General features: G+C 43.1%; 1 protein-coding gene across 1 annotated transcript in view; it reads left to right on the top strand.

Annotated features, from left to right (window-relative positions):
• The window catches only part of axdnd1 (axonemal dynein light chain domain containing 1), a 91219-nt gene that overhangs the window by 24969 nt on the left and 41961 nt on the right, over nucleotides 1–24289 (top strand). The window contains exons 6-15 of the mRNA XM_033028142.1: nucleotides 1878–1998; nucleotides 6604–6692; nucleotides 7403–7459; nucleotides 8230–8341; nucleotides 8798–8919; nucleotides 9982–10122; nucleotides 12428–12532; nucleotides 16705–16825; nucleotides 19539–19640; nucleotides 21214–21380. Of these exons, the coding sequence (XP_032884033.1) occupies nucleotides 1878–1998; nucleotides 6604–6692; nucleotides 7403–7459; nucleotides 8230–8341; nucleotides 8798–8919; nucleotides 9982–10122; nucleotides 12428–12532; nucleotides 16705–16825; nucleotides 19539–19640; nucleotides 21214–21380 (1137 nt within the window). The remainder of the gene's footprint in view (nucleotides 1–1877; nucleotides 1999–6603; nucleotides 6693–7402; nucleotides 7460–8229; nucleotides 8342–8797; nucleotides 8920–9981; nucleotides 10123–12427; nucleotides 12533–16704; nucleotides 16826–19538; nucleotides 19641–21213; nucleotides 21381–24289) is intronic.

Below are 24289 nucleotides of genomic sequence, written 5' to 3'. Positions count from 1 at the left end.
CAGGAATCAGTGATGGATCCTTTACGGTGGTAAAGAAGGTTTTTAGTACGTTGGCCTTCATTATGTACGGAAGTTGCAACATTAGGTTACAGTGGTAGAAGACATTGGTGAGGTCACAATATTATGTTGAGAATAGTTATTGTGTTCAGTTTTGGTCACCGTGCTATAGTAAGGATGTAATTAAGCTGGAAAGATTGCAGAAAAGATTCATGAAGATGTTGCCATTATTCGAGTACCTGAGCTTTCAGGAAAGGTTGGGCAGGCTAGGAAGGCTGAGGGATGATCTTATAAAGATGTATAAAATCATTGAGGGGAATCATTTTATATCTAGTCAAGCATCAGAGGACATAGGTATAAGATGAGAGGGGAAAGAGTTAATAGGAAGCTGAGGGGCAACTTTATTGCTCAGACAATTTAGTTTAGTTAGTTTAATTCGTTTAGTTCAGAATGATTAGTATATGGAATGAGCTGCGAGTGGAAGTAGTTGAGGCATTTAAAAGACACTTGGACAGGTATACAGATAGGATAGGTTTAGAAGGACATGAGCCAAATGTAGGAAAATTAGATGGGGCATCTGGCCAACATGAACGAGTTGGGCCGAAGGACCAGCTTCCGGGCTGTATAATGGGTCTGTCCCACATAGGCGATTTTTCAGGCGATTGTCATGTCGTAGCCGGTTGCTGAAAACCTGGCAACTGGTACGACGATTATCAGAATGGAATACACACATCGCTTCCTTCACCAGCCAGTTATGCAGGCGGGGGACAGGGCAAACGGGGGGAGAGCTGTCTGAGTGAAATTTACGCGATGCAAAGCCACGATGAACAAGAAGGTTGGCGCTGTAATTAAGACGGTGGAAGCACAGTGTACGGGAAGGGTCACAAGTCCTTTAAAAGAGGGGGGTTAGAAGGGGGAGACGGGGTGGGGAGAAGGAGTGGAGACAACTTTTAAGAAGCCAGAGGTACACGGCTGTGTAGCTTGGCGGACATTAACATTACCGGTCGGTTTCCTTGGTTTTGAAAACTACTGTTTATATATTTTTTTCCCCAATGAGCCAATTAAATTCACCGGTCAGCACCAGCTACAACCTACGAGAACCTACGACCTCCTGGCAACCCACTAGGACCTCCTGGCCACCCACCTACGGCACGAGAATTCTCGCTACTCTCCATGGCGGTTTCATTCTGGTCACTGCTAATTTTTCAACATGTTGAAAAATTTGCGGCGACCAGAATGAAGCCGCGACTAGATCCGAGAATGCGGGAACTCTTCACGACCATGAAGGCGACTCCCCGGCAACCACCCGCGAACATGTAGCGACCACATAGTCTCCTGTAGTTGCCTAAAAAGTCGCCTGTGGGACAGGCCCATAACTCTATGACTCTACTCCAGATTGTTGTATAATGCTCTGGTTTAGTAGGCCTGTAATTTTGCTGCGGGTTTGCTCGCATATAGTTTTCTTTTCCACGCTGAGTTACTTGTCCCTCTAATAATTCTTCTCTTTTCTTTGACTACTGCCAATCTCCTGCACAATTCACCTATCCAGGATTTACATTTCTCCTTGCTCTTGTTTCTTCTGTGCACTTCTTATATGTCTCCTTTTTTTGCATTACCTTCCTGTCTGCTGTGTTTTCCTTTGCAAACAGATTTTATTCCCTACTTTCTTATCTTATTTCTCAAAAAATAAAAATTACGTCATTGGAAAGAGAGACGTCTTCAGGTTCTAAAGTCTCTTTATTGCAAATGTCAATGTTAAAATTAGCAGAAGGCTGCGATCACTTCAGTCTTTTCATTAATTCTTTAAAATCTTGGTCCATATGCATCTATTTTTGTTTTGTGACTTTCTTTGATTTTAACCTTTCCAAACCTTCATGCAGGGATATCTCCTTTTTACGTGATGCCGTATATACCAAATGTCCCACCAATATGGTGCCTGAGTCATTGGCAGCCATGGACAAAAGTTCAGTTCGGGCTCAGGTTGAAAAACATCCCGCCAAAGTGAGTAACAATTAAGAAATCAAACAACTTTTGAGCAATATTTATTATGCTTTGCTTCCTGTTAAAATCGCTCTTATATGTAGGCATTTCATTATAAATGTTTATGAATTAAGAAAATAAAATTCTAATTCAACATGACAAGGTGGAAATGAAGATATCAAATAGGAGGCATTAATTCAGCTGTCAACAGTTAAATTAATTATCAAGCTAAATATGTGAATTTGGAAGGTTTCTTGACTGTGAGAAGTGCTTTCCCTGGGAAGAAGGTAACAGAGAGAGAAATAAATATTGGTTCATGAGCAAAATTGTTACTGTAAGCCTGGTTTCTTTACCTAAGTCATTAATATAGAGTATAAGTAGTTGGGTTCTATCACCGATCTTTATAGCCCACTAGTTACAGATTGCCAATCTAAAAAATGATCCACATTTTATCTTCATTGCCAAGATCTCGTGGAGTAATCTTTGATGAGATAACTTATCAAATGCCTTTTAGTAATGAGTAACTATAGCACATCATCAAGTTTATTATCATACGCACAAGTATGGTGAGGTACAGGTACTATGAAAAGCTTACTTACAGCAGCATCTCAGACACATTGACTCAGACACTACGCAGGACATAAATTATACACAAATTATACATAAATTATGCAAGAAGGTACAAAATAAAAGAATTGCGGAAAGCAGGACCTTAGTGCAAAAACATAATGAGAAACAGGTCCATGGTAGTGCAAGAGGTGGTCCATAGGTTTCCCATGCTGATTTAGGAATAGGGTTGCACAGATCAGTTAAAGGATTGAATTGCAGGAAAGTAGCTGTCAGTGTTGTGGGACATAAGGCTTCTGTACCTCTTACCTGGTGGTAGCAGCAAGAAGATGGCATGGGCGGATGGTGGTGATCCTTAATGATAGGTGCCGCCTTTGTGAAGCCTTCATAGAACATAGAAGATGGAACAATACACAGGAACCCACAATGTCCCAGCCTCACGTGATGCTAGGTTAAACTGATCTCCTCTACCTGCACGTGATTCATATCCTTCCTTTCCCTGCATATCCATGTAGATATCCAAAAACTTAAATTACACCATCGTATCTGCCTCCACCACCTATCTGCCCTACTTGTGCCTCCCGTAATTTTACGTACTTCCATCAGGTCTCCCCTCAACATCCGATGTGCCTGAGAAATTAATCCAAGTTCATCTAACCTCTCCTTGTAGCTAACACCATCTAATCCAGGAAACATTCTGGTAAATCTCTTTAGTTCAGTTTATAGATACAACATGGAAGCAGGCCATTCGGCCCGCCGAGTCCGTGCCGACCAGCGATACCCGTACACTAACACTATCCTGCACACTAGGGACAATTATCAATTTTTACCGATGTCAATTAACCTATAAACCCGTATATCTGGAGTGTGGGAGGAAACCGGAGCGCCTGTGGAAACCTCACGTAGTCATGGGGAGAACTTTAAAAACTCTGTACAGACAGCACCCGTAGTCTGGATCAAACTCAGGTCTCTGGCGCTGTAAGGCAGCAGGTCTACCGCTGCATCACCATGTCTCTTCCGCACCCTCTCCAAAGCCTCCACATTCTTTCTGTAATGGGGTGACCAGAACTGCAAGCAATACTCCAAATGGAAATGGTTGAGAACCTCAACTTTCTTGGTATTAGTATTACCAACGATTTGAGGAAGACCAACTACATTGAAGCAACAGCCAAGAAGGCACACCAACGCCTCTACTTCCTTAGGAGATTGAGGAACCAATAGTTCAAATGTGGCCTAATCAAATTCTGATAAAGCTGCATCTTGACTTCCTGACGCTTAGAGTATACTCTAGGCTCTGATCAGTAAAGGCAAGCATACCATACACATTCTTTACTGATCTATCTACTTGTGTTGCCACTTTCAGGGAGCAATTAGCCTGGACCCAAAGATACTTCTCCATATCAATGCCAACCTGATCTCCCGGTGGCTCAGCACTTCAACTTCCCCTCCCATTCCGAATCCGACCTCTCTGTCCTGGGCCTCCTCCATGGCCAGAGTGAGCACCACCGGAAATTGGAGGAGCAGCACCTCATATTCCGCTTGGGCAGTCTGCACCCTAGCAGCATAAACATTGAATTCTCCAATTTCCAGTAGCCATTGCTGTCTCCTCCCCTTCTCAGCTCTCCCTCAGCCCTCGGGCTCCTCCTCTTCCTTTCTCCTTGCTTCTCCCCGCCCCCCCCGCCCCCACCCTACATCAGTCTGAAGAAGGGTTTTGTCCTGAAACGTTGCCTATTTCCTTCGCTCCATAGATGCTGCTGCACCCGCTGAGTTTCTTCAGCACTTTTGTCTACCTTCGATTTTCCAGCATCTGCAGTTTCTTCTTAAACAACTGTTAAGGGTCTTGCCGTTAATTGTATACCATCATTCGACTTCCTAGAGTGCAGCACCTCACTTGTTTGGATTAAACTCCATCTGCTATTTCTCTGTCTATTTCACTACTATAGTTGATCTATAACCCACTGTATACTTTGACCACCTTCCTCACTGTCCAATAATCTTGCTGTTGTCTGCAAATTTACTAAGCAGCCTATCTATGTTTATGTCCAAGATTATATACATCATAAACAACAGAGATCCCTGCATAGATCCCCACAGAACTCCATTGGTCACAGACTCCAGCCAGAATAATGCCCTTCCACTGCAACCCTCTGTCTTCTATGAGTAAGCCAGATCTGAATCAAAATGACCAAGTTACCGTCACTCCTGTGGATATTAATCTTCTGGATCAGCCTTCCATGGGGGACTTTATCAAATGCCTTACTAAAATTATGTACACAACATCTGCCGACCTACTCTCATCGATCACCTTCACCACCTCTTCAAATAACGCAATCATTAATAAGACACAATCTACCACGTACAAAGGCAAGCTGACGGTCCCTAATTGTCTCATTCCATTCCAAACAGCAGTAAATCCTAAACTGAAGAATGCTCTCTAATAACTTCCCAACTACTAACGTGAGGTTCATCGACCTACAATTCCCTAGATTATCTCTACTTCCCTTCTTAAACAAAGGAATAACATTGGATCATCTCCAGTTGTTTGGGATCTTATCTGTGGCTAGAGAAGTTGCAGTGATTTCTGTCAAGGCTCTTGCAATTTCCTCTCTTGCTTTTCTTAATAAACTGGAATAGATTCCATCAGCTTCTGGGGATTTATCCACCTTCATGCTCTTCAAGAGCCCCAACATCACCTCCTTATTGATCGCAAGCTGTCTTTGCATTTTAGTATTTTCACACTGATCTCACTCTCCTCCATGTCCTTCTTGGTGAACACAGATGCGAAGTATTCATTTAGTACCTCGCCTACATCTCCGTCTCCAGGCACAAATTCCCTCCATTATCGTCCCCCCCCCCCCGGTTATCCTTTTGTTTTTAATATATGTGTAAAATGCCTTGGGGTTTTCTTCAATCCGACGTCTAAAACATTTAACAGTCCCTTTTGGCCCTTCTAATCACTTGAGTTCATGTTGTGATTTATCTTTTTATGATAAAATATTCATATCTTACCTTGCCGGAGATGCGATTGTTTTCCGGGTCGTATCTGCAGTCGCTCTGCAGCCTAACATCGTGGAGCTGGAGGCCTTGCTCGGGACTGACTTTGAGCCAGACCGCGGGGCGTAGACTTACCATCAGAGCCGATTCCTTGCCTGGGATCGACGCTCCAACTGCGGCCTGCAGATTTTAACATCAAAGGGCTCACAGTCTCAGGAGAGACCAAGTTGGGAAGCTCCAAAACCGCACAACGTTGACAAGGCCCGACCCAAGGTAAATCGCCCGGCGCGGGGGAGCTGAGATTCCCCCCCGATGCAGGAGCTTGATCGTCCTGATGAGGATGCCCGCCGCCGGCTACTGGAGTAAGATCGTCCCATCTACAGAAGGTTAGAGGCCCCCGACCACTGGAGGACAAAGAAGGGAAGAGATTGAACTAACTTTCGCCTTCCATCACAGTGAGGAATGTGGAGGAGTCACTGTGGTGGATGTTTATGTCAAATGCATTTTGTGTGTTTTGCTGCTTTTTATTAGTATGAATGTATGGCAAATCAAATTTCTCGTATGTTGCAAAACATACTTGGATAATAAAGTAAGTATGAGTATGAGTAAAGATCCTTCAGTTTTGCCAATTTACTGTCTATCTTACTCTATTTGCTGGACTTTATTTGTCTGACGATTTCCCCCTTGCCACCTTTTTTCCTTTGTTCACTGCCCTGCATTATCATCTTGTTCTTTCTCTTACACTTTCTAAATTACGGCTCATGTTAAATGGTTTTTGTTTAAAGTCTCAATTGAAAGGCAACATTTCCAATAATAGGCTTATACATTAAAGAAACATTGAGCGGCTTGAGGTGTACTGAGAGAGGCTAATTCCCCGTTATCATTTGGAGATTACCTCACCTACCGTGCACCTAATGCCATGTCATTTTCTGAGATTTAGATTTAACGTTGAGGCCTTCCAGGCCCATTCACCTTCTGGTAGCTGTTTATGATATTTGTACTTTGTGTTATTTAGGAACTGCATTTAATACTTTTGATATTAAGTACTTTTTTTTCACTCAATAGAGGAAGGTGGATGTACCTGAGAGTTTGATACCAGATCAGTACCACATTGTGAAGAACAGGGGAGTCCTGGGACTAGAATATTATGATGAGTGAGTAATCCTTAATGTATTAAATCTTTGACAAAAGTAGCTTTTTCTTCAAAGTGAAAGATTTTCTCCTACATGTTTTATGACATGACGGATCACAGCATGGCCCTGCATATAATAAAATGCTGACACATTTCTTTCCTAATTTTGTAATAGATTTAGTACATGGCCCTACTTAAAAATTACAATGGAATGGTTACAGTTGATGTGTTTGGCCCCCACAATCTTTTTAATACAGCACATTGAGACTGCAATTTATTATATAACTGGGGTATTAGGAATTAAAGATTACCAGTAGTCTGGTATTAACTGGAGTTGGTATTGAATAATGTTATAAAACAGTAATCCGGTGTAGCGACACCTGGTGGTGGCTTTGGTTAGTCAAACCCTTGGATTGGTTGCACCGATCACGTGGGCGTGGGGGGCGAGTTTTGCGCGCTTTTTACCGAGTTGTATAAGTCTAGCGCCACACTTGTGGACGTAGCATCGCGTTTTGGCTGTCTTACCGACCAGAGTTAATTTGTTGTTTTACCGTTGCAAAATAAAGCAATTTAAATTAATTCGCTGTCTCGACTCGCCAAACCGGTTTCTTTATCTACCTTCCATGTTCCTTTTTTCAAGGAACAGGAACTCGTGTCCCTTTCTAATGCATATTTTTACTGCCAAAGAGTCCATTAAAACAACTAATGTTCTGTGGTTGATCTTTCTTATAGTAAATACACCACCCTACTGGAGGACCATGAGAAAAAACTGAGAGTATTTCCCTCCATGTGAGTAGTTGTATTAACTCCACGACTGTGCCAGTTGGCTTCATGATGCACTTAAAGATACTTTTTTTAAAAAAGCCTCTGAATTGCACAGTACTTTCAAAAACGGTCCCATTGTTGTCAATGCTATTATTATTGACAGCAGTGAAGCCAAGTATCTGCCAAGATAAACAATGGCAGACTTTTGCAGAGGCCCTTGCATATTTCACAATCAATGTACTATGATGGAATAAAAGTGATCCACCAAGGCTAATCAAAGAAATTAAGGATTATATGGTATTAGATTAAAATATATATATAGAATTGTTATGAAAATTGGTAGGCATTGAAAATTAATTGGAATTTGATTAGCAACCAGCAAACATGGACCAAAAATGATTAAACGAGAAATTAGAGCAAGTATAAACTGGTAAAAAATAGAAGAACAGAGTGTAAAAAGAAAATAGAAATAGGTAAAAAAGAAGAGATTAAAGAGTACAAAAATATAGAGCAGGATATATACATAAACTGGCAAGAAATAGAATAACAGATTGTAAAAATAAATTGGAAATATGTAAAAAAGAAAAGATTAGTGTACAAAATACAGAGAAATGTTGTGCAAGATGTATACCCAATTATAACGCATTAATTGTGACTTTTGGCAACGAGTGTGAAACCATTTTATGCTTCATCACTATTTTCCTTCCTCTTCAGCAAATAATTGTCACTCCCCTAAGAAAAACACCACTATCGTTCACACATTTCCTGATTTAGGCATTATTTTCTCTTCCCAGGAAACCCTGTGGGAGAATTGAGGCGATTCAGCTGTCTCAAGTGATGGATGATATGTTGGAAAAAGCTGGGTTTAATGATGATGAAAAGCAAGAATTAAGAGGAGAAACTCAGGTATTGTGAGAATGACAGAAACTGTATTTCTACAGAGAATGTACAAGACATGGTTAACAAATTTGCAGAAGACATTAAAGTGGGTGGTACCATTGATAGCGAAGATGATTATCAAAAATTGCAGCCGGATCTTGATCAGTTGGGCAGGTGGGCTGAGGAATGGTTAATGGAGTTTAATACAGATAAGTATGAGTTGTTGAACTTAAATGTTTTGAATGCTATTAGTCAACTTGTACATGTGGTTGAATTTCATCCTTGGGTGTTTATGCTAATATATTGGCAGCTGACCTGCTTCTGACATTTTATTCCATTAACTTCAGTGTAAAGTGAAAAAGAAAGCTTTATTAATTAAGACTGAAAGATCATTAAAGGTTATTGTAGCATTTTACAACTTAAACAGATTCTACATTATTGCCACTATTTCTAACTGCTTTGTGCTGATTTTTATTTGCCCAGATGTATTATTTGCTGGATCTGGTGAAAAAGGAGCAAACCATTTACAATATTGTGTTCCATGAGCTTATTCGTCAGATTAGTGTGGATTGTGCAGAGCGAGGAGAGCTTCTTGCCAAAGTCAGGTCTGTCACAACCAGAGATGTTCACTGATTCTACTATCATTTGTTCCAAACGTTGCAACCTAGATACAATTAATTTGTGTTTATTGTTGTTTATTATTGTATGATTGTATGTATGACCGCAGGCACGAAATTTCGTTCAGACCGTAAGGTCTGAATGACAATAAAGGTATTCAATTCAACTTACCATATAAAGTCTGCAAATGATTTTACTGATGCGTTGGGGATGCAAGCTAATACATACAATTTTGTTTTGTGTAGCCATGAAACATTATTAGAGATGCATAATCAAACAAGCATTTAAATTGCAGATTTAATAATATATTTTAGTGTTTCAACTATATTTAACATTTTCTTTTAGTGCAATTGGGTTGTAAGCTACCAGCTATCTTCCAGTTATCTTCCCTCCTCTCCATTAGTCTGAAGAAGGGTCCTGACCCGAAATGTCTGTCCATTCCCTTCTAGAGATGCTGCCTGACCCACTGAGATACTCCAGCACTTTGTGTCCCCTCCACAGGTGATGTCTGACCTGCTGAGTTTCTCAAGCACTTTGTTTCCCCTCCACACCTGCTGAGTTCCTCCAGTAGTTTTGTTTTTCATTCACGATTGAAAAACCTGCAGTCTCTTGTGTCCCCTCTACTCTTTCAGTCTTGACGCAAAATGATGATAATTTCCCTCCAATGATAGTTGGCGTCATGTCCAAATTTGAAACCAAATAACATCATACATTTCCTCCCACATTTGCAAAGCTAGCCACTACCCCAATTCAGAATATAAATTCTTGGTTAGCATTTATTGACAGATTGAAATATTTCAAATATATGAATTGATGATACTGGAGGAGGGAATGAATGATTTTAGGATGGAATGCGCTAGGAGGTAGCAACATTAGAGTCATCCAAGACTTGGCTGGAAATATCATGAGAAAAGTGAGCTTTCCCAATTTTATATATAAAGAAGAAAAGAGAAAGAATTAAAAGGGGAAATCTTTTAATAAGTTGTGTGATTTTCATTATTTCTTTTAGCTTAAGGTAAGCTATAATATTTATTTTACTTCTTTCACAGAGAGAGGTATGTAAGTTTATTGGACTACATTCCTCGCTATCTAACTAATATGCACAATGAAATCATGATGCAACGGTTATTGGACAAGGAACTAATTTTGGAGCTGTTTCTTTTCCAGAATGCTGTTGAAAAACTCAACAGGTAATAATCTTAATCATGGAAGCTTTCCAGAAATGTTGGTTTTATTGGGATGTAAGGGCTTTCTAAACAAACTAGTAATTTCCAAATTGTATGAAACTTCTGGGTAGTATTGACCATGTGGGTTTTTCCTAGGTGCTCCGGTTTCCTCCCACACTTCAGATATACAGGTTTGTAGGTTAATTGATTTCAGTAAAAATTGTAAATTGTCCCTGGTGTGCAGGATTGTGCTAGTGTGCAGGAATCGCTGGTCAGCACAGACTCGATGGGCCGAGTGGCCTGTGCCCGTGCTGTATCTCTAAACTAATCAGTGGTAGGGAAGCTATTGGAAAGGATTCTTTGAGTTAAGATTCACTCGTATTTGGAGGAGAACACGCTAATTAGCGACAGTCAGCATTGCCTTGTTTGCGGCAGGTCATGTTTTACAAAGTTGATTGAGGTTTGTGGGAATATGACAAAGGTGATCAATTAGGTTAGGGCAGTGGATGTTGGCTACATGGATTTTAGCTACATGAATTTTAATAAGGCATGGTAGTCCCTGATGGTAGGTTGATCCAGAAGAGTAAGATGTATGGAATTCAAAATGACTGAGTCATTTGCATTCAGAATAGGTTTACTCATGGAAGCCAGTGGGTTATAGTGGAAGGGTGTTATTCTAACTGGTCTGTGACCAGTGGAGTTCTGCAGGGATCTTTGTTGAAACATATTTTGTTCATGAGATATATATATATATATAATATATAAATGACTTGGACACAAATGGGTTGGTTTATGGGTTGGTTTATAAAATTACAGATGACACCAAAATTAGTGGAGTCACAGGCACTGAGGAAGGTTATGGTGGGTAGCAATCAGCTGCAGAAGTGGGCAGAGAAATGGCAGACGAAGTTTAATCTGAGCAAGTGTAAGATGTAATACTTATTGAAGTCGAATGTAAGGAGAAAGTATATAGTTAATGGCAAGACACCAGTATTGATGTACAGAGGGATCTTGGGGTTCAGGTCCATAGCACCCTGAAATTGGCAATACGTAGATGGAGCAGTAAATAAAGGGTCTGGTATACTTGCTTTCAAGGGTCGGGGCATTGAGCATAAGAGTCAGGAAGTCATGTTGCTGTTTTGTAGGACTTTGGTTAGTCTGCATTTGGAGTATTGTACGCACCTGGTCACCCTATAACACGAAGGATGTGGAAACTTTGGAGATGGTGCAGAAGGGATTTACCAGAATGCTTCCTGGGTTAGAGGGTAATAGCTACATGAAGAGGTTGGACAAACTTGGATTATTTTCTCAATAGCATTGGGAGGCTGAGGGGAGACCTGTTAGAAGTATATAAAATTACAAGAGGCATAGATAAGGTAGGCATTCAGAATCTTTTTTTCCGTGGAGGGAAATGCCAGACCAGAGCGCATATCTTTAAGGTGAGAGGGCAAGATTTAAAGGAGATGTGGAGGGCAAGTTTTTTTTTACTAGGAGTGGTGGGTGCCTGGAATGCCCTGCCAGGGATTGTGGCGGACAAAGACAGGATAGTGGCACATAGATATGCAGGGAATGGTGGGATATGGATCACATGCGACAGATGAGATTAGTTGACATCATGTTCGGCATGGCCATTGTGGGATGAAGAGCCTGTTCCTGTGCTGTGCTGTTCTATGGTCTAAGTTCAAACTCCTTGCAAAGAGTCATAGTAAACAGGAAAATGCCAAGTTTTATTCTTGGTTGGTGTTGAGGTAGTTGCATTAAACCATATGCAGCACTCTTGGGTGAGGGAGTGGGAAAGTCAGTCAGTCAGTGTCTGAACTCCAGGCCTGTAGATGCTGTAGGGGGATGAAATTGGACTTAAATATGTTTCCCCTGCCACATAATTCTCGCGACATACATTATCACATGCGAATAGTCACCAAAGAGTAACGGGTCACAATGGAACATATCTAAAAGAAGCAAAATAAGTATCCAGGTTGTGAAGGAAAAGGAGAAGGCTGAAGATAAACATTGAAAAAGGTTAAGAAACACTCAGATTCTATAGCTGAGACGCAAGTTATCATACTGTGGAAAAGCAACTTTTTGCCAAAGAAACATTGATCAATTAACATAAACTGGAGATTATGTTACTATATGAAATCCATTGTAATGGATGGTCCAACAGTCCTCAATGTACTGAGTTTTAACATTACAGAGAAAACTGTGGAGAAAAAATGTCCTTCAAGACTGGTTGCAAAGACTGTGTCTTCTGGGCTACATGCTAGTGCTGTGAGTACGTAAGTACACCGCTAATAGATGCAATTTCTAACTTTCGGTCTCTCATTTCCAGTGAACTTGTTCTACTTCGAGAGCAGGACCTTAAGGCGACAAAAACCATAGCAAAAACACGGGAGGAGCTAAGTAGTGCATTGATTGAAGCCCATAAAAATGCCAAGTGAGTTCTCAATGTTCTGATGCAAATACTCAGATATTATCCGTTTTGTTTATTGTCACGTGTACCGAAGTACAGAGAAAAGCTTTTGGTGTGGAAAGACAATCTATGATTACAATCGAACTATTCAAAGTGTATGATAAGGGAATAACGATTGGTGCAAGATAAAGCCAGTAAAGTCTGATCAAAGAAAGTCAATGAGGCAGATAGTAGTTCAAGACTGCTCTCTAGTTGTGGTGGGATATTAATAGCAAGAGTCGTGACTACTGTAACCAGGAAGGTGGAATGTTAGCATGGAAAATTTTAGATAATTTGAATCTCATGGCTGTAGTTTCATAGGCAGTTGGATAGAGGCATATATTATAGTGAAAAAGGAAGTAAGGAGCCTTATTGATGGAAGGAAGGTGGAGTTGGAAGCAACCCTAGTTTTAATAAGTTTACAATATTTCCCAAAGTCTTCCTCAGTCTGGAGATAAATTATTAGTGACAAGTGAGTGGAATTTATACCAGATGCCAAGAACTGAGAAATTCGGTTGGGACCCTTCTTCAGATTGGACCCTTCAAAAGGGTCCTGACCAGAATCGTTACCTATCCTTTTTTCTCCAGACATGCTGCGTGACCCGCTAAGTTAGGCCAGCACTTTGTGTCTATCATTGGCAATATGTTGTAGCTGGTAAGATTGGTGGATTTCTTAAACAGTACTGCCAAATTCCACACCAGGGCATCGGAAATGTCCTCTCTCTTCAGGGAACGGGGATTCCCCTCCTCCACCATAGATGAGGCTCGCACCAGGGTCTCTTCCATACCCCGCAACACTGCTCTCTCTCCCCATCCCCGCACTCGCAACAAGGGCAGAGTCCCCCTAGTCCTCACCTTTCACCCCACCAGCTGGCAAATACAACAAATCATCCTCCGCCATTTTCGCCACCTCCAACGTGACCCCACCACTCGCCACATCTTCCCATCTCCCCCCCATGTCTGCCTTCCGCGAAGACCGCTCCCTCCGCAACTCCCTTGTCAATTCTTCCCTTCCCTCCCGTTCCACCCCCTCCCCGGGCACTTTCCGTTGCAACCGCAAGAAATGCAACACGTGTCCCTTTACCTCCCCCCTCGACTCCATTCAAGGACCCAAGCAGTCGTTCCAGGTGCGACAAAGGTTCACCTGTATCTCCTCCAACCTCATCTACTGCATCCGCTGCTCTAGATGCCAGCTGATTTACATCGGTGAGACTAAGCGGAGGTTGGGCGATCGTTTCGCCGAACACCTCCGCTCAGTCCGCAAGAACCTACCTGAACTCCCGGTGGCTCAGCACTTCAACTCCCCCTCCCATTCTCAATCCGACCTCTCTGTCCTGGGTCTCCTCCATTGCCAGAGTGAGCAACACCGGAAATTGGAGGAACAACACCTCATATTCCGCCTGGGTAGCCTGCGTCCGGCGGGCATGAACATTGAATTCTCCCAATTTTGCTAGCCCTTGCTGTCTCCTCCCCCTCCTTAACCCTCGAGCTGTCTCCTCCCATCCCCCCGCCCTCGGGCTCCTCCTCCTCCCTTTTTCCTTCCTTCTCCCCGCCCCCACCCCCTATCAGTCTGAAGAAGGGTTTCGGCCCGAAACGTCACCTATTTCCTTCGCTCCATAGATGCTGCTGCACCCGCTGAGTTTCTCCAGCATTTTTGTGTACCTGCCAAATTCTATGTTGAGTGAGATTGAATTTATTAGATCTGGAATTTTCCACCAAACTGTTCTGAGTGTTGTTTTGGTGACGTGAAAGAAGTTTGCTGCTATGCTCCATTTTCTGAGGCAGTGCCGCTGTAGGCTCCCAGGATGCACCGGGGTGCAGCGGAAGGCTCCTGGGATGCGCTGCAGCAGTGAACGAAGCAGACCGCCGTGGAGAAGGACCCGGCGGGCCAAACTGCAGGGAGGGAAGCTCAGAAGCCCCTGAGCTCAGCCCTGAAGACCGGAGAGCTGAGGAGAAGGTAGCCACTGGCGACGTCGAATGCATGGAGTGAGCTGATCGGAGAAGGACTGGAATAATGCCACCAGCACCTTCAAGGTCAGCTTCAGGATGCACCCTGGGGCACAAATGCAGTAGGGCGAGGAGAGTGATGTTGGTTCACAGGCCGAGGGTGACAAAGGAGGTCCTGCAGCAACCTGCGGCCACTCTAGAATATTGAAAACATGGACTGGACTTTGGGGTTTTTGTAAATGGTGCTAAATTATGGCGCCTTGTGCATGTGTGAGTTAAGTCAAAAATAATGTTACTGGGCAGTATATACACGACAATAAAGAAGCATTGAACCATTGAGAGGTGTTACTTTCAGGAAGGGACGGTGAAGCACCTGCCTGAACAAACCAGAGGATGGTTAATGTGTCTCCTGATCTTTTGTGATCTGTTTTTGTGTAAAAGTATCTATGTACCTTGAACTTACTTACTTAGACTTGGTTCCTCCCACACTGTTGAGTGCGTTGGGCAGCAAGCTTTCGCCATTCTGTTCGGTTATGTGCGGCGTCTTCCACCCTCGGCAGGCTTGCTTCCCAAACTTCCAAATCCTTCTGGAATGTTCGCCTCCATGTGAGTTTTGGTCGGCCTCTTTTCCATCTTCCGTCAGGTCGCCATGTCATTGCTATCTTAGGTGCATGTTCTGGTGACATTCTGAGTTTGTCCTGCAAATTTCATCCTGCGTACCTATATGTCCTGGCTGAGAGGCTTTGTTGCAGTTTCCTGGTAGGTCTCTTCATTTGTGATGTGGCCTCTGTAGCTAGTCTTCAGGATCTTCCTCAAGCAGTGTTGTTGGAATGCATCCAATTTATTTTTCATTTTCACATTGATTTTCCAAGTCTCACTGGCCTAGAGGGCTGTAGGGAGGACTGGAAGAACTTGACTTTTAGCATCTTAGATATCCCGCCACTTGACCATATTGGCTGCATTCGTCTGAAGACAGATGGAGCTTTACCAATTCAGGAGTTGATGTCGACCTCTACATCTCCATCTACTGTGAACATGCTGCCAAGATAGGTAAATCTTGTGGTGTTTTCCATAGGTTCCCCATTGATTATCAGTTGGTCTATTGGCTGCTGGTCTCCAGTCTGCATGGTCTTAGTCTTCTGGCTGCTGATCTTTAATCCAACCTTTGATGCATTCTCCTCCAAGAGTGATTGTCATCTCTTGAAGGGCGTGTCTCGACTCTGCTAGTAGTGCAATGTCATTGGCAAAATCTAGGTCTGAGGCATCTTCCTGTCCTCCATGGTATTCCAGTCAGGTTTGTTCATTGTCTTCCGCATGACAGAGTCGGTCGTGACAATAAACAGTAAGGGGATAGAAGGCAACCTTGTCTTACCCCTGCGACAATGTTAAAGAATTCTGTGTTTCCTGAATCAATCTTGACGCAGCAACTGGATCCCTCGTAAAGGTGCTTGAAGATGTTTATGAAAGCCTCTGGAATGCCATCCACTTTAAGAATTTGCCACAGGATATCTCTATGTACACTATCGAACGCCTTTTTGAAATCACAAAGTTTATTAGTATTGGCTTCTGAAAATCCAGGCATTGTTCTAACACATTTCCACCTTGTTCCACCAACTTGAACTTGGATGTATTAATTTTAGAATTCCTCACCATCCACTGTGCCAAGTTACAATACTTTTCAAAGACGTTGTTATTGATGGATTGGCCAAAAAATACATTATTTGCTAGTTCCTGTGTTCATATTTCCTATTCCCTTCTTCAAATACTGAAGACCTAAACAAGAAGCTGATTTAAAAAAACTAAGGTTTTGGCAAAATGACGAAGAATTTTTCAGCTTTCAAAATGTTCTGCTGTAGCTCCTTTGCTAAGAACCACAAATCACATCAGATTTGGAGCTACTTCATGAAAAGAACCAACTCAAAACTGAAGGTAGACAAAAATGCTGGAGAAACTCAGCGGGTGAGGCAGCATCTATGGAACGAAGGAATAGGTGACGTTTCGGGTCGAGAAGGGTCTCGACCCGAAATGTCACCTATTCCTTCACTCCACAGATGCTGCCTCACCCACTGAGTTTCTCCAGCATTTTTGTCTACCTTCGATTTTTCCAGCATCTGCAGTTCTTTCTTAAACAACTCACAACTGAAGGCTTTTATGATTAAGAGGTTAAATATATAATTGTTTGTATTGATTGACTATTTTTATGCCCTTAGTATGCTTGATGAATATCACTGCTTATATGAAATGCAGCGAAAAAGACTGATTGCACAAATAGACACCTTAACACAGGAAAAGGATTGGTGGAGTGATGCTGCCTATAGTCTGGCACTAAAGGTAATTCATTTTACTGCATCTTTGCATATTGTACTTCATTTATGATAACTTAATTGTTCTTCTCCTCCTTCCCTCGTTCCTCAAAATACAGTCGTAGTGTCATGCAACGTGAAAACAGGCCCTTCAGTCCTCCCTGCCCTTGCTGGCCGACATGCCGCATCAACACTAGTCCTATCAGCTGGTATTTGACCCATAGCTCGGGCTCTGGGTCGTTTGCACTATATTGGGGTTTTTTATGTATTGAACATTTTTGTTATTATATTACGTTATTATATTATCTATTGTTTTGTGTTTGCAAACCTATTTTGGCACATTTAATAATAAATCACTTTTGACTCTTACTTATCCAAAAGTCTCTCAAATGTCACTATTAATCCCTGACTCAACTCAGTGTGTTCCAGACATTCAGCACCTATATGTGAAAAAACTTGCCCAGCGCATCTCCTTTAAACTATGCCTCCTCTCACCTTAAAGCCATGCCCTCTCATATCTGATTTTTCCATCTTGGGGGGAAAAGGTTCTGATTGACTACCCTATGGTTGCTAAGGGTATGATGCTAGGGGTTATGCCATTGATTGTTTATTTTCCCCTTTCATTTGACCTCCCAAAATGCAACACAAAGAACCTGGGATCGCTTCTTTATGGGTGATTCAGTCAAATGTATTGCTCCACTCTCTTGCCTGTCCCCTGATCAATTTCAATGCTGATCAATAGTGTGTCTTCCATTCTATCAATTTCAGTTTCAATGAAGAATCACTTGTCTTTATCAAATGTCTTCTGAAAATCCCTATAACTAGTATCATGGAAATTATCCTGTTCTACGACTCAGTTATCTTATTGAACAAATTCACTCAAGTTTATCAGGCATGCTAGCTTTCCCTTATTACCTGAACATTTTCAAGATACTTGAACAAATCTGCCTTTAATTATTAACTCCATGGACATGAAGTTTATTTGTATAACAAATCCCACAAAATTGATATTTTGAGTAAAATTGATAATGTAATCGATGAACACCAATGGTGTGCATGCATGACATAAATCCACATAACCCCATCCGTCCCGCCCTGTGATATGATACATGGATATGCCAGGATGGAACACATGTGGAAATCATGCACTTGCACTATTTAAAGACACTGTAAATTACTTGCATATTTTAGGGATAGGATTGAAGCAGAGACCATTGGGTGGAATAAAGATGACGTGTTGGATTGATTCTACTTGTAGGCATTTTACATTTAAAATTTATAACCATTCTACTAACATAGGCTGATGCAGAAGGGGAACTAAATGTTCCTTGGAAGCCTTGTTCTGAAAATTCCTGCACTATTCCCAAATCCCTTGATTCCTGTAATATCTAGAAATCTATCAATGTTTTGAACAAACTCCATGACGAAACTCTGCAGCCCTCCGGGAATAAGATTTCATCATCCTCTGAGTAAAATAAATTCCTCCTCAACTCAATTCTAAGTGGCCTATCCCTTTTCTGTGACTGTAATCATTATTCTGATCTCAACAGCTAGGATAAACATTCTCCATACATCCAGTCAGTTGATCCTTGTATGAATTTTATCATCTTCTATGAAATCTTCACTCGTTCTTCTGTACTCTAGAGAATGCCCGTCTTGTTTACTGCCTCTTATATAACAAACATGCCATCCCTTGGAACCAGTTAGTGAATCTTTCCTACACTTTATGGCAGGCATATCCTATATTAAGGCACGGAAACTAAAATGATGCACAATTTTCCAACTGTGAGCTCAACAAGGCCAAATATAATCTTTACTTTGTACTCAAATCCTCTCTTAATAATGGCCAATATATCATTTGATTTTCCACATGCTTGGTGTACGTGCAGATGCAGAGATACTTGGGTTCTTCGAACATCAGCATAATTAAAAATCTCACCAATGGAAAAAGTACTCTATTTTCCTGCATTGTGCATCAGTGGTAACTCCTTATTAGATTTTCATCTATGTTCCTGTCCATCCAATCAGTTTGCCTAGGTGTGATGAAGCCATTTTACAATATTCTCCATATCTGCAATCCCACATGATTTAACGAACTTGCAAATATGATGGTTAACCCCCTGAGCCAGAATATTAAAAAAATTCAATCTTAAAAATGGATGTTGATAAGGTGTTGTCTTTATGCCAAAGTTACTTACACAAATTGGACCAACACTACATTTGCTATTGAAGTGGTTGAAGATGAGTTTGTGTTCTAGGTCCTTCATGGATTCGTCATGATTTACACACATATTGTGGCTAAATTTGGTGACATCAGGTAATTAAGGTAATTGAAATATTCTGCACCAAGGATTTCATCAAATTAAATAAAGGAAGTAAAACAACTAATTCAAATATATCTCCAAATACATTTTAATTTATTGTGGTATTTTATTTTGCCACAACAAACATGAGAACAGTGCAGCAAAATCTATCTCGAGCATCATTCTGCTTCTAGTTTAAGGATAGACATTGTCACTGAGTGGCATGGAATGCAAGTTGTGCCTCATTGATGTGGATGAACTCAACATGTTGAGGAACAAAGGGAAACCGGAATACTTGTTGTGGGAACATGTACAATCTTATAGATATTTGCTGCATGGTATAACATTTTAATCTGTTAATTTCAATTTAGATTATATGTCCTTTGGAGTTGGGATGTTATGTCTTAGTGACATCGTTACCTATTTCTTTCTTTGCAGGTGATTGAGGAGCACAATCTTAAACTGGTTCACGATCTTGAAATCAGTGCAAAACTCTGGACTACAATTGCACAACATTTTGTAGCACAGCTTGGCATAAAGGTAGCTTGTTGGCTTCACAAATTACTTTTGTGGATTTAGAAGTGTATCATCTATTTTAAACAAAAAATGTTGAGAAATGTTTTTCAATTGGAATATTCAGTTGGAATATTCAGGGCAAATTTGTGTGCATAACTAACTGATGCTGTATTTTTTACTGTTATGAGTTTGAGTTTTTTACAAAGTTGATGCAGATTTTATTTTTTGGTGCTCAGTTATAAAACAATAAATCCTCATGAAATAAAGAATAAATCAAATGGAAACAGTATATATTATCTATTCTAATGTTTCACAGTCCCTCAGTCAGAAATAAGTTAAAAGTGCCTATCATGAGCACTCTTGTTCTCAATGATATGTGCTTTGAAATGCAGGCCTTATATTGTTAACATGATATCTATCTTGTGATATCTACAAGAATTTAATGCAACATTAAAAATATGAAAAATATTACGCAAACTTAGAATGGTTCACGTAATATATTGTGCTTTTCATACAATACTGCACATTTGGTCTAGATTTCAAGATGAAAATTATGAACATTTGAAAAAACCATTTCCTCCCAACCCAGGTCACATATTTGTCTCACTAACCTGCCCCGTTTTCCACCATCCCTTCTATATTCCTCCCTCTGTAAAGCTTTACATCTCACTCTTGTTCTCTCCTTATCTGACCTCCTTTTGTCTCCTTTTCATCTCTTGCCTTTGTCACATACTCCATGCATCTGCCAATTAAACCCCCCCTCAGCAGCATCCATGTATCACTTGCCAGGGCATTCCCCACCTCTTTTCCAGCTCCCATCATCCTCACTACATTGCCTGAAGAAGGGTCCCAACCCAAAATGTCACATCCATTCTTTCCAGAGTAGCTGCCTGACATGCTGAGATACTCCAGCACGTTGGGTTTCGCTCAAGATTCCAGCATCTGCAGTTCCTTGTGTCCCTAGTTTAGTTGGAAATTTACATAGCATGAGTACAATTTGCCATGGAATACCTCACACACATTCTGGAACCGTAAAACTATCTGCTAATCCATTCTGCATTTCATAAAATGAATAGAATAATGGTTTTGACTACAAAATGAAGATATCAAAGATTACAACATCCACTTATAATTAATATCAGGACTATTATTCGTAAATGGCTCCAAATCATCCAGGCATATGATTACATGGTCTGGACTTTAAGAACTGGTTGCAAGCAAATGTGCAGGACATTATATCATCCTTGCCTCAAACTGGGAAAAAGAGTGTTGGGTAAAGAGCTGGTTAATGCATTAAATAATCAGGGACTAATCAACTGCAGTTACCATAGAAATAATCAATTGATCTCAAGGGACAATGGTCAATGTCGCGTGACACAAAGTCTTTATGGAATAACTAGCATGCTCATTGGTACAATCCAAATAACTTATTCAGATATCCAGAATCCTCAGAATTTTGGTATTATGACATTTTCATATTGTGGTGAATTGATTGAATTTTGTTGGTAGTACCTCTTTACAAAAAATCTACTGATGTATGGTACTCTTTATAAATAACTTGAACCTATTGGGATTTTTATTTTCTCCATGCTCTAAGGATGCAGAAGACCAGGCTAAATTACAGGAAATTACTGGGGAATGGAGAGAAAACATGTTGAAGTTCACTAAAACTCTGCAAGATGCAGAGAATTCAAGTTTGGAAAAAAGAAAATCAATTCTCTCTGGCTTCCGAAAATGGCACGAATATTTATCAGAGAAAAAAAAGTAAGCATTATATTGGGTAAGATATTGGCACTAACTCATGTGACACCTACAGTGAAAAAAACTTTAAAATTGTGTTTCCTCCCTCAATCCGTAGGCATGATTGAACCCAGCAGTAACTCTACCGCTATGCCTCTGCACCGCCAAGATATTATTTGGATATTATTTTTCTGAGCTTTTTCCACTAATTACTGTAATTTGACCAATTAACAGGCTTTGCCAGTTTACCACGGTGACTCTTTTTCCCGCTAATCATATTTACCCAGCTCAGCGGACGACGTGTCCAAGTCCGCTTTAGGGGCCGTACGGATGCCAAGGCAACTGGTCGAACCAGTCCGGACCAGTGAGCCGTGCCTTCAGTGCCGATTTCATGTGCAGGTGGAAACGTTCCACTAACCCGTTGGCCTGAGAGTGATAGGCGGTGGTGTGGTGCAACTGCACCCCGTACAGCTGCACCAGTGCGGCCCACAAAGCCAAAGTAAACTGAGCTCTCGCGGCCCATCTAATGGGCCGCGAGAGCCCGAGAAAAAGGCGCGGTGGAAGTGTCCGTTAGCGATATAGTCTCAGGCCGACTCGTAAAATGAACCACGACGGTGAGGAAATGCGCGGCACCGCGAGACGGCGCAGTGGACCCACCACATGGATGTGCTGGAAACGGCCCGAGGGAACCACAAAATCTTGTACCGGTGCCCGCACATGACGTTGGACCTACGACATCTGGTAGGGAATGCAGGCTATGGCCCAAGCCGCGACCTGTTTACGGAGACCCTGCCAGACAAATCTGCCTGCCACCAGCGCAGAAGTCGCCCGGATTGAAGGGTGGGCCAGGCCATGGATGGCGTCGAAGACCCTGCGCGTGGTCTCCCCGTGGACACATCACAAAGGGCGTGGTCTCCCCGTGGACACATCACAAAGGACCGACACTCCTGTTGAGCCGAAAGAGACGTCGGCCAACCGCAACCCGAAAGCGGTCATCCTGTAACTGTCCATCTGGTCACTTGTGCGCTGTGCCTCTGCAAGCCCCGCATAATCCACGCCGTGGTCCACGGCCGGCAGGGCGGGACAGGGCATTGGCAACCATGTTGAGCTTACCGGCCACCTGCTGGACGTCCATGGTGAATTCAGACACGAACGCCAGATGCTGCTGCTGTCGAGCAGACCAGGGGTCGGATACCTTGGCCAAGGCGAACGTTAAAGGCTTGTGGTCAGTGAAAGCTGTGAACGGCCTGCCCTCCAGAAAATACTGCAAATGTCGGACAGCCAGGTACAGGGCAAGGAACTCCCGGTCGAAGGCGCTGTAGCTGCGTTCCAGGGGCCGCAGATGACAACTGAAAACGGCCAGCAGCTGCCAGCGGCCATCGATGAGCTGCTCGAGCACCCCTCCAACAGCCGTATCAGAGGCGTCTACCATGAGGGCAGTCGAGGGTGGCCCTCGAGGGCACCAGCATGGTGGCTTTGGCCAATGCCTCCTTTGCATCATCAAACGCAGCCACAGCCTCGGCGGTCCACACAAGGTCCTGTGGTTTACCGACGAGGCACTGAAACAAAGGACGCATGATCCTGGCAGATGACGGCACAAACCGATGATAAAAGTTCACCATGCCAACAAACTCCTGCAGCCCCTTGAAGGTGAGCTGCCACTGCCGGATGGCCTCCACATTGGTGGATAACGGGGTCTCGCCCTGCGAGGTGACATGATGCCACAGGAATGAAATGGTGCGGAGGCTGAACTGGCACTTAGCGGGGTTGATTACCAGTCTGTGGTCCTGGAGCCGCTGGAACTGCGCCCGTTGGTGCCTGTAGTGCTCCTGTTGGAAGCGGCTGGCGACCAGGATGTTGTCTAAGTGGATGAATATGAACTCTAACCCCCAACCCACCAGCCGTTGGAATGCCTGTGCAGCATTCTTTAAACCAAATGGCATGCGTACCCACTTGAAAAGGCCAAACGGGGTGATGGTGGCGCTTTTAGGCAAGTCATCAGGGTGAATGGGAATCTGGTGGTAGCCGCGGACCAGGTCCACCTTAGAAAAAATGGTGCCGCCCTCCAGATAGGCCATGAAATCCTGGCTATGTGGGACTGGGTAGCGGTCCGCGGTCATAACGGCGTTCAAGCGCCAATAATCCCGGCACGGTCTCCACCCCCCAGATGCTTTAGGGACCATGTGCAATGGGATGCCCACGGGCTATCAGATTCCCATGTCCTCCAGCTGTCTGAACTCCTCTTTGGCAATCTGCAGCTTGTCAGGCAGGAGACTGCGCGCTCATGCATGCAATGGCGGGCCCGCAGTGGGAATATGGTGCACCACCCCATGCTTAAGGGCCGTCGCACGAAAACGGGGGGGGTGAGGAACCCCGGGAACTCGGCGAGCAGGGAGGTATACGAGCCTTCTACCTCGGCTACCGCTCTCAGCAGCAGGCTGGAAGGGTTCCGAGGGCCGTGGGCTCACGGGGCTGGGGCACACCGGTGGAACGAGGCGCCCACCAGGCACGTCCACCAAATGCGAAAAGGCCCGGAGGAAATCGGCGCCCAGCAACGGTTGGGCATTTCCCGTAAATGAGCAGGGGGCATGGCATCGTCGGGACTCGGCACCCCAGCGTTGGTGGTAGCAGCAACACTGGCGCTGACCCCAGTGTCTGGCGGGCGGCTGCGGCATGGCGATGGCAGCGAAGGTTTGGATGTCTCTGCGAGGCTGCAGGTGCACGGGCGTGGAAACCCGATTGATGGACCCGCCGTCCTGGCGCTTGGCGAGCCACAGTTCGTCGGCCCGTTCGGCGAGCTGCAGGGGGTCGGCGAAGTCCGAACCAGCGATGTCATCGGGCATCTGCTCTAGGAAGGCCTGCTCAAACAATAGGCAGGGTCGGAGAGGCCGCCGAGGCCGTCCATGTGGAGTAGGCTGGCGGCGCGATCGCAG

Source organism: Amblyraja radiata, chromosome 10, assembly GCF_010909765.2.
Source record: "Amblyraja radiata isolate CabotCenter1 chromosome 10, sAmbRad1.1.pri, whole genome shotgun sequence".
Classification (NCBI taxonomy): domain Eukaryota; kingdom Metazoa; phylum Chordata; class Chondrichthyes; order Rajiformes; family Rajidae; genus Amblyraja; species Amblyraja radiata.
This window is presented reverse-complemented; position numbering and strand designations above follow the sequence as displayed.